The 17,268-nt window shown below is 36.0% G+C and overlaps 1 protein-coding gene across 1 annotated transcript in view; it reads left to right on the plus strand.

The window, feature by feature from the left end:
* Nucleotides 1-668: 668 nt before the first annotated feature.
* The window catches only part of HAUS6 (HAUS augmin like complex subunit 6), a 41,497-nt gene continuing 24,897 nt past the window's right edge, over nt 669-17,268 (plus strand). Inside the window, exons 1-8 of the mRNA XM_081282663.1 lie at nt 669-1,058; nt 5,088-5,183; nt 7,178-7,256; nt 8,598-8,730; nt 10,971-11,118; nt 12,535-12,600; nt 12,912-12,960; nt 15,944-16,114. Of these exons, the coding sequence (XP_081138789.1) occupies nt 931-1,058; nt 5,088-5,183; nt 7,178-7,256; nt 8,598-8,730; nt 10,971-11,118; nt 12,535-12,600; nt 12,912-12,960; nt 15,944-16,114 (870 nt within the window). The 5' untranslated portion in view covers nt 669-930. The remainder of the gene's footprint in view (nt 1,059-5,087; nt 5,184-7,177; nt 7,257-8,597; nt 8,731-10,970; nt 11,119-12,534; nt 12,601-12,911; nt 12,961-15,943; nt 16,115-17,268) is intronic.

The following is a 17,268-nucleotide window of genomic DNA, read 5'->3' on the forward strand; positions in this document are numbered from 1 at the left end:
TCACCAAAACCTCTTACTAACAACGCTGGCAAGACAGGGAATTAAGTTGTAAATCTCAGGCTGAGGTCCAGTGATTCTAAGTTCATATAGATGACCTCTATAAGGAAGAGAATAAACTTTGGAGGAGCTGATTTTAGTGAGGCAGGAGGCAATAATTGCCAGAGCACAACTTGAAGTAAGGAGGATAAGCCATCCCAGCTCCAGGCCTGTTTTATAGGGGGTTTAACCAAAGAGAACAGTCAAAAATTGAGAATGTTGCAGGGGATACAGTATGCTTAGGAGAGCGTCAGATTTCAATTACAGAAAGAAGATGAAGGGAAGATTTAGCATTTGATGGTAAAGAAGATTTTGCTAATGATAGAACTGAGGCTTAGAAGTTAGGTGACTTGTTCAGGGTCAAACGCTTGGTGCTTTTCTCACTACATCGAGCCGCAGTACTCCGTCTGCGCCTTTTTGTTTGACTATTTAATAATCACACACAAGTAGTAGGAATCGCAAACATCAAGGACTGGAAAGGCGCGGGCACGGGGACGGTCCCTACCCGCGACGCTTTGTGGGCCTTGTAGTTTCCCGCTGGGAGTGAACGGAAAGGCCGGGAATAGGGCGCGTTGCATGGCGGGAGATACAGTTCTCCAAGGAAGTCCCTCCTCCCCCGGAAGTTAGGTGGAGTCGGCGCACTCCGCTCTTCCTGAAGCGCGGGAGTCTTAGTTTGTGGTGTCTTCACTTAGGCAGCGGTGGCCGTACTGTCTTTTGACGCTCGTTTTTTCAGAGTCCTTTCGGCCATTCGAGACGAAATGGCTCCGGGCTAGAAAGCAGCGGGCGGTGGCAATGGAGGGGACCTCACTACATCAGGCTGAGGGGTATTGAGGGCCCTCACAGTCGCTTGAGCCGGCCTTTTCTTCCTCTGAAGTCACTGTAACTACCGTGAGGATGAGCTCTGCCTGGAGCGCTTCTTTTGAGAGGCAGCATCTCTGGATGTATCTGCTGGCGCTTGGATTCGAACCGGGCCCGGCTACCATCGCCTGCGGAAAGATCGAGTCGCACACACACCTCGGAGTGTAAGGAGGCGGGAACCCAAGGGGCGGAGGGAGCCTGAGCCGGGAGACTTATGGGTGGCCCGCCTTTCCCCAACCCCCGGGTCGATAAATCCGTGGCGGTTGAGCGGTTACTAAGTGCCAGGCACTGGCTACCAAGCCCCGGCTTCCGATTTCTGCCGGCTGGTGGCAGAGACTGACAGTATCAGTTGTCTACTAGTGGCTTTGTAGGAAGGTAGTCTGAAGTTGGGGTAACCCTCTCTGGATGGTGGAGGTGGATGGTCTGTGAAATGGTGGGAGGAGGGGCGAATTGGTAGTGGAAAGGTGTGGGAAGTGGGCATGCAAAGGTCTCTAGTACTCAAGGGAGCCGTTGACGGTAGTTAACTTTGTAACTTTTGCTTTTTGAATTAGGAAGCTAAGGCATGCCACAGTTGGCAAAAAACAAACAAACGCACAACAACAACAAAACCCCCACACAGTATAAATGAGCATTAAAATGAACAATATAATTCCCTTCCTTTACTTTTGCCACTTCTGTTACGGTTATGACCATGACAGTAAATACTTTGTTTCTATTTCTTTGTCTTAGTAATTTTCGACAGTATCTGTTATCTTCCCCGCTGAAGGCCAAGAATTTGGGACACATTGGCCATCTCTTGCCCTCCACAATCTATTTGATAATTGTAAATTATTTCAATTCATCTATTTGCCATGTTTTAATAGTGTGCTTAGATTTGATTCATCAATCTCAGAAATCTATGATTCTCAACTATGTAATTTCACAATGAATGTAGCTGTTATTTATAAAATAATTGGTTCATTTATCTTTCCATCTTCCTTTTCTGCTTTCCCCTTCTTGACTTTTTTTTTCAGTTGTATTTTGACTTTTGCTATCAAAGTTTAGAGCTGTAATTAAGTTTTGTTTGGTTACTGTTTAGAAGTTGATATTATCATAAATGAAGGGCTTTGAATAGAAATCTATTCTAAAAACTGACTGTTAATAGGTAGTATTTATCAGGTTATGATAATGTCTTTATGAATAAATACTTCATTTATTTCATATGATTTGATGCCCTATAACACAGTCTCATTTTTTTCTGAACTGGCAGAGGCACTTAAAGCTTCTTCAGGGGTTCCATCACTGAGAATGGCTTTTGTTATCCTTCTTTCCAGTGTTTTGGCCATCTTAATTTTCTCTTTGGTTTATCCATCAATGCAATTGCATTCTGCCTTTGAAAAATTTAAAAAATGTCAGGTTCTGGTCCAGTGATGGCAGTTTTTATTTTTCCCTCTCAACACAGATATTTTTTTCCCCTACGTTATTAGAGTTGTTTTTGTCTGTTATTGGAGAGGATTTGTCATTGTGTAACATATGTCTCCTGTAAAATAGTTTAAACATGAATGTAGCATCACATTTACTTTAAAAATGTTTAAATTTTTTTATTTGCTTATATGGCAAAATTCTTTTTGGTTTGCAATTCTGTAAGATTCTAGTTGGGTGAGCATATAGTTGCTTAACCATTTTCCTTATAAAGTTAAACATGCTATTAATATATGACCCAGCAGTTCCATTGCATAGTATTTGCATTTTTTTTAAAGAGAGAGAGAGAGAGAGAGAGAATTTTTAATATTTATTTTTTAGTTTTCGGCGGACACAACATCTTTGTTTGTATGTGGTGCTGAGGATTGAACCCTGGCTGCACGCACCGCACTGCACGCATGCCAGGCGAGCACACTACTGCTTGAACCACATCCCCAGCCCCAGTATTTGCATTTTGAAAAGATCATGCTTGTTGCTTTACAGAGACTGGGTTAGAGAGAGAAGTTGGGCTTCATAGTTACCTACCTAGGCCTGAACTAAGGTGGCAGTGGGAATGGAAAGAAGTGAGATAATTTGTTCATTCAACAGGTTCAATTAATTTTTTTCATTCATTATTTTATTGAGAATCAAACCCAGGGAGCCCTGAAGGCTAGCTAAGTGCTTTAACACTGATCTACATTCTCAATCCTCTTAAAAAAAAAAAAAATTGAGACTGTGTCTTACTAAGTTGTTAGGGCTGGCCTAAACTTTCAACCTTCCTGCCTCAGCCTCCAGAGTAGCCAAGATCACAGGCATGAGCCATCATGCTCGGCTCAACAGATATTTATTGAATTTGATATCATATTGGACCTGGGTGTACAGTGGTGAAGAAAATAGATGTAAACTTTCCTTAATAAAATTTAAGTCTAGTGAGTGAATAAATCTACAACAAATGTCTTATTAGAGATTACGATAAGTGTCACAGACAAGAACAGTGTCCTCTGTGAGAAAAATAACAGATTTCGGAGATGATAAGGAAGTGGGATAGATGGAACTTCATTTGTATTGCTTGAGGAATACAGACCTTCTAAAGACAAAAGAGTTTGACATATGGATAGGAATGGGAAGTTAAGCACAAAAATAATAATACTAAGTTAAAAATTCACTTGATTTGATTCCTTGGAAATATATTTGATTCTTTGCTTTTTTTTTTTTTTTTGGTGGTGTTGTAGTAGATAAAACCTGGAGCATTCTATATGTTAGGCAAGAGTTCTATCACTGAACTATACCTTCAGCTTTTATATTAACTCTTGATTTCTTATAGCTGTGTGACATTTCTTATGCATTTAGTGGGTCTTTTTGTTTTTTCGTGTGTGTGTGTGCGCGCGCGCAAGTTTTAGACTTTGTTTTGATTAATTAGGGAAACTGGAACAATAAAAACTTAATGGATTTGCTAGCATTATGTCATAAGGATGGTTCTGGGAATAAAATCTAGTTGTAAAAACCCTGGACTTGGGGGGCTGGGGATATAGCTCAGTTGGTAGAGTGCTTGTCTGGCATGCACAAGGCCCTGAGTTCAAACACCACAAAAGAGAGAGAGAGAGAGAGAGACCGACCCCCTAGATTTGGGTCATGGACATATTCAAGTCAGTGCTTTCCTACACACACACACACACACACACACACACACACACACACTTATTTTTTCTTTTCCTTTTTTGGTACCTGGGATTGAGCCAAGTGTGCTTAACCACTGAGCCACGTCCCCAGTTTATATATATATATATATATATATATATATATTTATATATATTTTATACTTATATATATTTATATGTATTTTTTTAAAATTTAGAAACAGGGTCTCCCTAAGTTGCTGAGGGCCTTGCTATGTTGCTGAGGCTGGCTTTGAACTCTCAATCCTTCTGCTTCAACCCCCACCCCCCCACCCCAAGCTGCTGGAATTATAGGAGTGCACTGCTGCGCTGGGCTGATTATGTGTGTTTTTTTTTTTGGTACCGGGGATTGAATTCAGGGACCACTGAGCCACATCCCCAGCCCTATTTTGTATATCAGAGACAGGGTCTCACTGAGTTGCTTAGCACCTTGTGGTTGCTGAGGCTGGCTTTACACTCACAATTCTCTTGTCTCAGCCTCCCAAGCCACTGGGATTACAGGTGAGTGCCACTGCGCCTGGCTGGGCTGGTTGGTTTTGAACAAGTATATCGATTTCTCTAAATTTAAGTTTCTCCACTGTGTAATGAGGTTAATCAAACTACTATCTATTACCATTAGGATTAAATAAAATAATTCATGGTAAAGCTAACAGCGTAAGACTTAACCTTATTTGCTGGTGAAAATTAGATGAATTACTACCTGTAAAAGGCTTAAAATAATGCCTGAGAAAAATGAAATATTTGAAAAAATTAGCTATTTTTTAATGTTATTTATTAATTGTTGGTTGGTATTATCTTCATATCAAGGTTTTCCTTCCCTTTCTGTAGAATGTTTTTATTGCAGTAAAGCAAGGCCAATTTTCTTCTGTTGGATCTGTGTTTTCAGAATCAGGAATAAAAATTTGTATGTTCTGAATTGGTTATAAAATGTACATGACTGAAAAATTAATTTGCCTTGACCTTTTGAAGAGAATGAAAAAATATTAACTTGTGTCAAACTCTTACACAGCTTTTGATACTGTTTTATTAATCATTTCCTTTTTCTCTTCCTACTTCTTTTTAATTTTAAACCACTAGGAATATGTTTGATAAACTGAACCGAGATGCCTTTCAAATAGTTTCTTATTTTTTGTTTCAAACGCTGGACCAGTCACTCACCAAAGAAGTTTTTAAGTAAGGAAAAATTATTTATTTCATTTTATTTTCTTGATGTAAGCCAGAATTTTAACTTGTTGAAGATTAACTATTGTTTTGAATGGATATTGCAAAATTCAGGTTTGAGTCTTAGAAAATTAGTGCTTAACTTTTTTTTTTTGTATGTGTGGTACTGATGGTTGAACCTAGAGATGCTTTACAACTTGAGCTATATGCCCAGCCCTTTTTTATTTTTTATAACATATAATATATTCATAGAAAAATTAAGTATACATAGGGGAAAAAGACAAAGAATGAAATGTCAACAGTGATACTGTCAGATTGGTGGGTTTAGGAATTAGATATATTTCCTTACCTTTACTAGTATTTCTTGAAATGCTTAAAACAAGCCATAAGGTTTTAATCGGGAAAATTTTTGAAAATGTATTTTTATTTGGCAAAGCCCTATACTGTAATGATAGGGATTTCAAAAGAAATGTTTCAAAAGAAAATATACCCGCTTTTCTGGACACTTAAAACTTACAAATGAAGGTAAAAGGTTAATAGTAAATTATACAAAATGAATATAATGTCCGAACCCTGGATTTATTTGTCAAACATATTCCTTATGTTTATTTTTATGTGTTGCCAAGGGTGGCCTTGAACTTGCAATCCTCCTGCCTTGCCTCCTGAGTTGCTGGGACTACCAGCCATGTGTGCCACATACAGCAATGTTTAGCTTTTATATATATGGGTGATTGTTTTGGGTACTTACCTTAAAATCATTACGTATTTCATAGGTAATATAGGTTTTGTTTCATAAAATTAGTTCCTAACAATCTTCATGGTCTTAATTAGCAAAATAATTAACTGATACCAGTCTGTTTATAAATTTAATTTTGCCCCCCCCTCCCCCCATTCTCATTTGGTACAGAGGATTGAACCCAGGGCTCTTAACCACTGAGCCACATCCTCATCCCTTCTCAATATTTCATTTAGAGATAGGATCTTGCTGATTGCTTAGGGCCTTGCTAAGTTGCTGAGGCTGGCTTTGAACTCTCGATCCTCCTGCCACAGCCTCTCCAATCACATGTGCTGCTGCACCCAGCTTGTCCTATTTTTTAAGTTAATTACCCCAAGCCTTACTACTTCTATAGGCAGTGTTATTTATGTTGTCTATTTTAACTTTCCAGTGCTCTGTAAATCCTTAATATTTTGTTCAGTGATCTGTTCTAAAGTGTCAGTTGTTATAGGCAAATATCATTCCTGTTAAGCTTAACCTGTGCTAAGTTTAAGATGATTGTAAAAATGTAAACACCCAGTAGTCTAAGTTATTTTGTATGTAATTTTGGGTTTCTTCTGTCTGAAATAATGTTCAGATTGTATTAATATTTATATTGTGCTGTCAAACGTTTTACATAGAAACCAAATAAATTAGAATAAATAAATCTCTAGCAGTCATACTCTCATGCAATCCTTCTCCTTCACTCATCATGTAGATACATTAAAGTTTTTTCCTTTAATATCTTCTCCTTTTAATATACTAGTTTATACCATCTTTATGTGTTGGTCAAGTGAATCCATTGAGAGCTTTGTCTTTTATTTTCAGTACTTTTAAATACCTGCTTCTTAATTATTTGTATGTATATGTATTATATTTATTCATATATATATTCCTTAACTACACTAAACTCAACCCTATAGATAAAAATACCCAATTTCTTAGATTGGTATCTGGCTAGGTGAAATGTAAGAACTTTACATTTTTTAAAATAAATATTTTTTTTTTAGTTGTAGGTGGACACAATATCTTTATTTCATTTTTATGTGGTACTGAGGATGGAACCCAGTGTCTCATGTGTGCTAGGCGAACGCCCTACCACTGAGCCACAACCCCAGCCCCTAAGAATGTTACATTTAATCTGTTTTGCTTTAATGTTCTTAGTATAGGAAATAAATTCGATGTGATTTTAAATTTTTCTGAGTTTGATTTTTTTGAGTATATGAGTGTAATGCTATTATTATTTTTAAAGATTTTGCTGGCCTCCATTTGATCAAAAAAGTGACAGTGAATTCCGGAAACACTGCTGTGAGTGGTTAAAAAAGATTTCTGTAAGTATTCTCTTTTTGGAAGATGCAGACTTTAAGAAATTAAAAGCTGTTAAAAACTACATCTGGAGCTGGGGTTGTGGCTCAGTGGTAGAGTGATTGCCTTGCACTTGTGAGGCACTGGGTTCGATCTTTAGCACCACATAAAAATAAACAAATAAAATTAAGGTATTAAAAAAAAATTTAAAAAACTGCATTAATGTTTTGGATGTAAATCTTTTTCATTGGTATTGAGTATTCTACTAATGAGTTTCGTCCCCAGCTCTTTTTTTTTCTTGGCTGGAAATTGAACCCATGGGTGTTTAACCACTGAGCCACATTCCCAGCCCTTTTTTTTTTTTAATATTTATTTTTTAGTTATCGGCGGACACAACATCTTTCTTTCTATGTGGTGCTGAGGATCGAACCCGGCCGCACGCATGCCAGGCAAGCGCGCTACCACTTGAGCCACATCCCCAGCCCCCCAGCCCGTTTTATATTTTATTTGAGACAGGGTCTCTTGAAGTTGCTTAGGGCCTTGCTAAGTTGCTGAGGCTGGCTTTGAACTCATAATCTTCTAGCCTTAGCCTTCCAAGCCGCTGGGATTACACATGTGCATGACTGCTTCTGGCTTCCAGTTCTTTTTATTTTTTATTTTGAGATAGGGTCTTACTAAATTCCCATGGCTGACCTCGGACTTAAGATCCTCCTGCCTTGGCCTCCTGAATCACTAGGATTATAGGTGTGCATCACTATGCCTGGAGAGAGAAGGGGGGGGGGTATTGAGAGTGATTTATTTAATGTTTCTAGTTGTAGATGGACAAATACCTTTATTTTATGTATTTATTTTTTATTGAGGATTGAACCCAGTGCCTCACTTGTGCTAGGCAAGTGTTGTACTGTGAGCTACAACCCAGCTCCTACATAAAATATTTTTTGGCCAAGATTATTTCAGTATGTTTCTTTAAATAGCATCAATGGTTAGAGCTTATTTAATTATAATTATCTTTTTGACCAAATACATGTCGAGTTTTGAAAAACCAAACAATATGTGGTTCAAACAGAATAATCCTGTTTAATTTTTTTATGCTTCAAAAATAGTATGTGAGGAGGGAGTGGGTTGGGGTGGTGATTGGCCCTCTCTGCCCATTTTCCACTTTGCAATGCACTTGGATTTATTCAAGCCTTATGCTACGTGGAGGGGTTGCTAATGATTAGTACTGATGGTTGAGCTTTCCCTTAAAGTAAAGTGCTCCTGATATACAGCTTCTTTCAAGGTTGTCACTCTTTAAAAAAATACTTGATATAAATATGAGAATTATTGTTGACAAGATTTTCAACTCATTTTGTCTCTTTTCTTCATAGGCTGAATGTGGAAATAGCTTTCCTCAAGTTGTTGGTTCACTGTTTCTGTCTCCTGGTGGTCCTAAGTTTATTCATCTGATGTATCATTTTGCAAGATTTGTTGCATTAAAATATATTAAAAACAATTCTAAAAGTAAGTAAATCTTATAGTAGGATTTTTGTTGTTGTTGTTGTTTTGGTACCAGGGATTGAAATCAGGGGCACTTGACTACTAAGCCACATCCCCAGCCCTATCTTTTGTATTTTATTTAGAGACAGGGTCTCACTGAGTTGCCAAGCACCTCACTGTTGCTGAGGCTGGCTTTGAACTCAAGATCCTTCTACCTCACCCTCCTGAACGTGAGGATTACAGGTGGGTGCCCCGTGCCTGGCTTGTTTGGTTTTGATTCTTAATTTTTTTTCTTTTTTTTGAGGTACTGGGAATTTAATCCAGGAGTGCTTTACCACTAAGTTAAGTTGTTGAGGCCATCCTTGAACTTGGGATTCTCCTGTCTCAGTTTCCTGAGTTACTGAGATAGATTACAGGCGTGTGCCATTGTGCCTAGTGTGATTCTTAAATTGTTACTATTCTTCACAGTTTTTAAAATCAAGAGATTTTTAATAAAGCAAGATAAGTTAAAACATTAATTTACCTCAAAATCAAATAGTTAATATTTTACTGGAATTGTATGTTAAAATCTTAAAGTGAATCTATTACATTATTTACATTATTTTATATATGTTATTATGTTTTAATATAGGAGTTTGGCTTTTCATAGAAGGCCAGATAATAAACATTTTAGAATTATGAGCCACCTAGTGTCTCTGTTGAATATCTCTTTGTTTTGTTTTTATAACCCTTAAATGTAGAAACCATTCTTACCTTATTGGGCTGTCAAAAATAGCAGGTGGGCCAAATTAGTCTTGCAGGTTATAATTGATCTCTAATACATAGTGTTGAATGAGTTAGAGATTTATTTTGGATCCTAGTAATGTATTGGAAATTTCTGTTTTGAATGGATTTGATTAATTTACTGGTATGATATATGTATAAATATTTGAACACATAGGTTGATATATGTATAATGTTTGCACTGTAACATTTTTTTATGTTGTTGACAGTGACAGTCTCACTGAATTTCTGAGGCTACTTGTGATCTTGCTACTTCAGACTCCCAAATTGCTGGGATTATAGGTGTGTGCCACCAGCTTGTTTATACCTCATCTCTCCTATTTTGGGTACCAGAGATTGAACCCAGGGTTTCTTAACCACTGAACCACATCCCCAGCATCCCCTGCCTCCTTTTTTTTGATATCCCTGATTGAACCCAGAGGTGCTTCAACACTGAGCCACATCCCCAGCCCTTTTTATATTTTATTGTAAGACAGGGTCTTGTTAAGTTGTTTAGGGCCTTGCTAAATTACTGAGGCTAGTTTTGGGTTTGTGATCCTCCCACTTCAGCATCATGAGTTGCTGGGATTACAGGCATGTGCCATCTGCTTGGCCCTTTTTTGTTTTGTTGTTTTGTTTTGTTTTATTTTATTTTATTGTGGTGCTAGGGATTGAACCCAGGGCCTTGTGCATGCAAGGCAAGCACTCTACCAACTATTATATCTCCAGCCCTTATATTTTGAGACAGAATCTCTTCAGGGCTTTGCTAAATTGCTGAGGTTGGTCTTGAACATGCAATCCTTCTGCTTCAGCCTCCTGAATTGCTGGCTTTATAGTCACGGGCACTGTGCCTGGCTCGTCATATTTCTTTCCCCCCCCCTCTCTCTCTCTCTCTCTCTCTCTCTCTCTCTCTCTCTCTCTCTCTCTGTCTCTGTCTCTCTCTCTCTCTCCATCTCTCCATGCTGGGGATTAAACTCTGGGCCTTGAGTATGTTAGGTAAATACTCTGCTCTGACCTACATCCCTAGCCTCACCTTATCTCTTTTAGTTAACTTTCCTTCCTTTGCTGTTAAAAAATCTTGTTAAAAAGCCTAATAGCTCATATATATAACAATGTGTTTGTTCAGAGAATCTCTGCCAGATAATTATATTTAAAAAACTTTGCTTTTGGTAACCTTTTTAGTTAACTAGTTTTAAAAAAGGTTATCTTGGTTTCATTAACATTTAGTTTTATCTTTTAATGTATTATGTGTGTGGTATAATAGCTTTTAAGGAATTGTTAGTTACATGATGTTTATTTCTTAAAATTAAATTTTTATTTTTTTGAGAAGGGGTTTTGCTGTGTTGCCCAGCTGGCCTTGAACTCCTGGGCTTATGTGATCCTCTTCCTCAACCTTCTGAATGCTGGGTCTACAAGTGTGCACCACTGCACCTGGTAAAAATTGAACACTTTTCATATTTATTAGCTTAAAAATCTGTTTTCTGATATTGTCTTCCATGTAGATTCTTCTCTACATTTTACAGAAACATTTAATGTAAAGCCACAAGATATGCACAAGTGCATGGCCAGATGGCATGTTTCACGTAACAGATTTTTACAAATTTTGCAAAGAGAAGATTATGTTACCCAACAATATCAGGAAAATGCACAGTAAGTAGTATTTTGATAGAAAATATTTCCTTTCTTTGTGAACACACGTTATCAAATGTGACTTCAGTAGAAATATGAAATATGCCTACTTCAAAACCCTGGCTATTATCTTTGCATTTACTATTTGTTTTGTAGTCTATGGATTCATCTTAGGGCCTCACACATAGTAGGCAAGAGCTCTACCACTGAGCTATATTGAACTACACTCCCAGCCCTTTGTTTACATTTTGAAATCAGAATAACTTGTGAATAAAGTATTTTTAAGCTCTAGGCATATTGTAAACGAAAGTTTAGAGAAAAGGATAAAGTCATTTTAGTTAAAAAAATTCAATTTCTTATGTGCTTTTTCCTTTTTTATGAAATATATTTTTATGCTGAAATTGTGGTCATCCTATTTTGTATTCTTTTTGGACTTGATATTTCATTCTATAAATTTTTACATTATTACTTTTTTTTGTACCAGGGATTGAACCCAGGGGCACTTAATCACAGAGCTACCTCCCCAGCCCATTTTAAAATATTTTAGAGACAGAGCCTCACTAATATGGTAAGGCTGGCTTTGAAGTGCCTCAGTCTCCAAGACACTGGGATTATAGATGGGCGCCACCAAGCGCAAATAATGTATTACTTTTAATGTGTATTTATTAGTTTGTTGAGGAGATATTTTATTTTATTAATTAACTGCTTCTTTAAGTAGATATTCCATATTTAACTTTTTTTTTAATACTGTATTTTTTTTTTTTAGAGAGAGAGAGGGGGGGGGAGAGAGAGAGAGAGAGAGAGAGAGAGAGAGAGAGAGAGAGAGAATTTTTTAACATTTATTTTTTAGTTCTCGGCGGACACAACATCTTTGTATGTGGTGCTGAGGATTGAACCCGGGCCGCACGCATGCCAGGCGAGCATGCTACCACTTGGGGCACATCCCCAGCCTCCATATTTAACTTTTTTTTCTTTCTTTTTTTTTTGCATTGCTAGGAATTAAACGTAGGGCCTTGTGCATGTGAGGCAGGCATTCCACCACTGAGTTATATCCCCAGCTCCCTTAAAATAATTTTTCAAATGATTGTTACTAATAATGCTACAGAATCCTTTGAAATTACCTTAAAATGGAAATGTTGCCTGACTATATTTTATAATATTTGTTTACCCTCTAGATATATGAGATAAGGATAAGAGAGCAGAGTAATCTTATTGACCCCCACCATTCTACTCAATGAATTCAGAATATTAGCCTACAAATTGTTGTTCATCTCAGTAGTACCTTATATGTTACATCCTCATGTAACTACTGAGTCCAGAGTCTTAGTTGACTATTGGGTGTCCCTAGAAGCAAGGATATAAAAAGGGAATATATTTAAATAGGTTATGATGGCTAATTTTAATAGAATTATAGTTGACATTTTATATGTTTTCCAGATTATCAGTTAAGCAAGTACGAAATTTGAGATCAGAATGTATAGAACTGCAAAACCAAATAAAAAAGTAAGTGACTTTTAGAGCTGGAATTGGCTTATATGTATTTTATAGCAGTTGCATTTTATTTGTTTGAAGAAACAGATTCTCAGAAACATTAATTAAAATAATATGTCAGTAGCTAGATGATGATAGGACTAGAGCATAGTTCTGATTTCTAATCCAGTCTTAAAAATTATTGTTGCTTTGAGCTTGAATTTTATTTTTATTATTATTTTTTAATTGAAATGACTATTAGTAGGTGGGTTTGTGGACCAATTTGGATATTAAATCACTGTGTAATTTTCTAATGACTAATTAGATTATTTAATTTTTGCTAGAATGGAACCCTGTGAGGATGAAAGTAACATACAAGAGAAAATTCAAAAGGTGAGACAACTTTGAAGGGACATATTGAGTCTTTTTGACTTTTGTGATATGTGATAATTACTTAATTGGACTATTTTTTAATATATACCTACACACACACACATTTATTTATTTTTTTATTTAAAGAGATAGGGTTTCACTTTGTTGTCCAGGCTGGCCCTGAATTCCTGGGAGTCAGTGATCCTCTTGCCTCAGTCTTCAGAGTATCTGGAATGATAGGCATGTGCCACCATACCTGGCAATTGTATTCTATTTTCTTTTTGTAGTAATACTACTTTTTTTTTTTTTTTCTTTTTGCTCTTTTTAGAAGATATATAAGACAATATCAATAAGATGCTAGTAAAACCTTGAATATAATAAAGAAAGTGGTTTATAATTTATATGATTAAGTACGCATGCAAAAATTGTTTTAAATGATGATTTTAAAATATTTATTCCAGCAAGAAAAATTCTGCTTGATTATAACTTAATTCCTGGTATTAATTTAGCTAAATAAAATAAATTAGCTGAAGGGAGATGGTAAGTTTAGGAAAATATGAGAAGTCAAATTTAGGATTACGTGGCAGTAGAGAGGAATCTGGAAAATGTAAAGTATCTAAGGCAACCAGAGGTTGGCTTTGATATGGGCTCAAAGTGTTTTCTTTTTGTTTGTATGGGATCTCTTTCAAGCTCTTTATTGTGATTCTGTGATTTTCAAGCTGCTTTGGGTATTAATTTGGCATCTTATGTACCTTTTCACTAGAAAAGGTGAGTGCCCTCTTCAGAGAGTGTTTATTTTTTTGGTACTGAGGTTCTTTACCCCTGAGCCACAAGCATTTTTGTTTTTTATTTTGAGTCAGGGTCTCACTAAGTTATGTAGGGTCTCACTAAATTGTTGTGGTTATCCTTGAACTTGTGATCCTTCTGCCCCAGCCTCCCCAGTTGCTGGGATTACAGGTGTATGCCATTGTGTAGGACAGTGAGTATTTATTGATTGCCTTCTATGTGCCAGGCATCTTCTAGATATTTGGACTACAATAATGAAGAAACAGCTAAAGTTACTTTTGTTATGGATCTTTCAATTTTGTGAATAGGAACATTCTTAATATTGAATGCAATATCACTGATGATAAATTTAATAGGTTGGTATGAAACCTGTTAATATTTTACATCATTCTGTCCTGAATGTGGTTATTATTCATTTCTCCTGAGTCCATCAGCTTTCAGTCATTAATAGACAAAATTCTAGACTTGTAAAAATTGAGAACTGGATACTGGATGATTATGAATTAGGAGGGAATTCCATCCTGTAAGACCAACAGGCCACCAACCAAGTCTATGTTTGGGGACAACTTTACCTTGTTATGCAGCACTTTAATTAGAGATATACTTCAACAGATTATTCCAAGTAAGAAGAATACGTTAAAACATGACTACACCCATGTTAGTCTTCTCATGATTCAGATAAGATAATGAATAACATAAAAATACAAAAAATGTGTAAATCATAATATATAGCCTGTCAAATCTTCAATCTAGATGAACCTTTGTTTCCAGTTTTAACTATTACAAATAAAAGTTCTAGAATGTTTTTATTAATGTTCTTATTTTAATTGATATAAATAATGATAGTGCTTTTTTAGGGGTACAATTCCATATGTTTTCTTTATGTAAATTATAGAAAGATTTAGTCAAGTGAGTAACATTGATTACCTTACCAATTTATCATTTTTTTTTTTGTCATGGGAATGTTAAAATCTATTAGCAGTTTTGAAAGATGTATTGTTAATAACTGGTCACCATGCAGTGCAATAAGCCATTAAAACTTTTTTCTCTAGTCTATCTGAAACTGTGATAAATCTACTGTGGAAATTCTTGTATATGTATTTCTTTTTTAAATTGTTTTTTCTTGGGCTGGGGATGTGGCTCAAGCGGTGGCGCGCTCGCCTGGCATGCGTGCGGCCCGGGTTCGATCCTCAGCACCACATACAAACAAAGATGTTGTGTCCGCTGAGAACTAAAAAAAAAAAAAAAAATAAAATAGTTTCACTTTAAAAAAAAAAAATTGTTTTTTCTTTTTTTTGGTTGATGGATCTTTATTTTATTATTTATATGCGGTGCTGAGGATCGAACTCAGTGCCTCAACATGCTAGGCAAGCACTCTACCACTGAGTTAAAACCCCAGCCTTTTCACAAGCATTTCAGTGAACATAGGTTAATATAGGCCTGAGAGTTTTTGCTTTTAGAGAAGCATAATTATATTTTAACTTTTCTGAAATCTGAATGACTTAAGATAAATGTTTAGTAGTATTTCTTTTCTCTTGAAAACCTTTTTTATTATTTTTCCTGAAAATTCTCCATTAAGATTTTTAGAATATAGGAAATACTAATTGTATCTTGGTATAAAGATTTTTTTTTGAAAATTATAATTGAGCCTAGATTCTTCTGAGAAATTCTTTCATTTTCAAGCCCCTTTAAAAGTAATATCAATGTTTTTAAACTATTAGAATTAGTAGTTTAATTTTCTCACTGGAATTCATCCCAGGAAGTTTACTTATTAACTAGCAGTGAGCAAATATTTATGCTTACATTTCTTTAATATATGTATAATTATTATTATTATTTTTTTGGTACCAGAGATTGAACAACTGAGGGACACTTCCCCACTGAGCCACATCCCTAGCCAAATTTTGTGTTTTATTTAGAGACAGGATCTCACTGAGTTGCTTAGTGCCTTGCAGTTGCTGAGGCTGGCTTTGAACTTGCGATCCTTCTGTTTCAACCTCCCGGCCACTGGGATTACAGACATGTGCCACTGTGCCTGGCCATTTTCTACTTTGAGACAGAGTCTCGCTAAGCTGCTTAGGGCCTTGCTAAATTGTTGAGGCTGGCTTTGACTTGGGATCCTCCTGCTTCAGCCTCCTGAGCCACTGGGATTATAGGTGTGCACTACCGTATGTATAAACTATGTAGACTTTGATATTTCATTTGCTTCTTTTTAAAGGTTCGGTCTTTGTGGACTTCAGTCAATGAAACACTCACGTTTTTGGAAAAAGAGAGAGAAGTTGTTAGTTCAGTCCTTAGTCTTGTTAACCAGTATGCTTTAGATGGAACTAATGTCATTATTAATATTCCAAGGCTCTTACTTGACAAAATAGAGAAGCAAGTGTGTCAGGTAAGCATTAATATTTTCTAAAAAGCTTTTGGAAAAGCTCCATGAAGTGATTTTATATGTTGAGTTTGATTTTCTAGAAATATTTTTCTACTGTTTTTAAATTTTAATTTTGGAAATATAGTAAAATCTTCATAAAGAAGGTACTTTTAAAGGGATATATATTTATTACTGTCAACTTTTATTATTTGTCTATACCTTATACATCACACGGTGTAGAGAGGACAGGATTATTTAGTAGGTAGATAGTACTGTACTAGTTCTTAATAAATTCCCAAAGAGAAAAATTATCTCATAAAAAGTCTTCATACTGTTTTCTTTTTTATCTTTTATCTGTCAAGCGTTCCATTTTATTTATTTTTTCCTCCTCTCATGGTACTGGGGATTGTTCTCGGGGGGGGGTCTCCTACCTCTGAGTTACATTTCTAGCCCTTTTTGTTTTTTATTTTGGTAAAATAAGGTTTTATTTAATAAGAGTTTCTCTAAGTTGCAGAAGCTGGCCTGAACTTGTGATCTTCTTATCTCAGCCTTCCATGTAGTACACTGCTGCACCCAGCTAAGATTTCTCTTCTTTTAGTGTTGTGATATCAGTGTCTGTTTTTTTTCTTTTTTCTTTTTTTTAGACTGCTGATCTTAGTTTTTGTTTTTTTTTTTTTTTTTTTATGGTTCATTTTTCTCTGTCTAGCTCACTTGCTTGTTATTTATTTATTTATTCATTCATTCTGGAGACTGAACTCAAGGGCTTTTTACCACTGAGCTACATTCCCAATCTTTTTTATTTTGGGACAGTTTCTCTAAGTTGCTGAGGGCCTTGCTTGAATTGAGGTTGACCTCAAAGTTGTGATCTTTTTGCCTCAGCCTCCTGAATTGCTGAGAATACAGGTGTGCCCATCTCTACTAGCTTTAAATGAAAAGGTTTTCCATGGTTCCTTTGATGCCTGTTTTTCTTTTCCCCTCATTATAGATCTACTTGTATTTTCTTAACAATTCCATGGTTTTCCATACAATAATATTACCAAGTTGATATTTCTAGTTTCTGCCCTTCAACTAAATTCCATCTGGATAGTTTATTTTCTTATAGTAATCATGATTTATTTAGTATCTACTATATACATGGTATTGATTGTAACGCAGGGATTACAAAGATTAAATATGGT

The sequence above is a fragment of the Spermophilus citellus genome (genome assembly GCF_964194105.1).
Source record: "Spermophilus citellus genome assembly, chromosome: 2".
NCBI classification, from domain to species: Eukaryota; Metazoa; Chordata; class Mammalia; order Rodentia; family Sciuridae; genus Spermophilus; species Spermophilus citellus.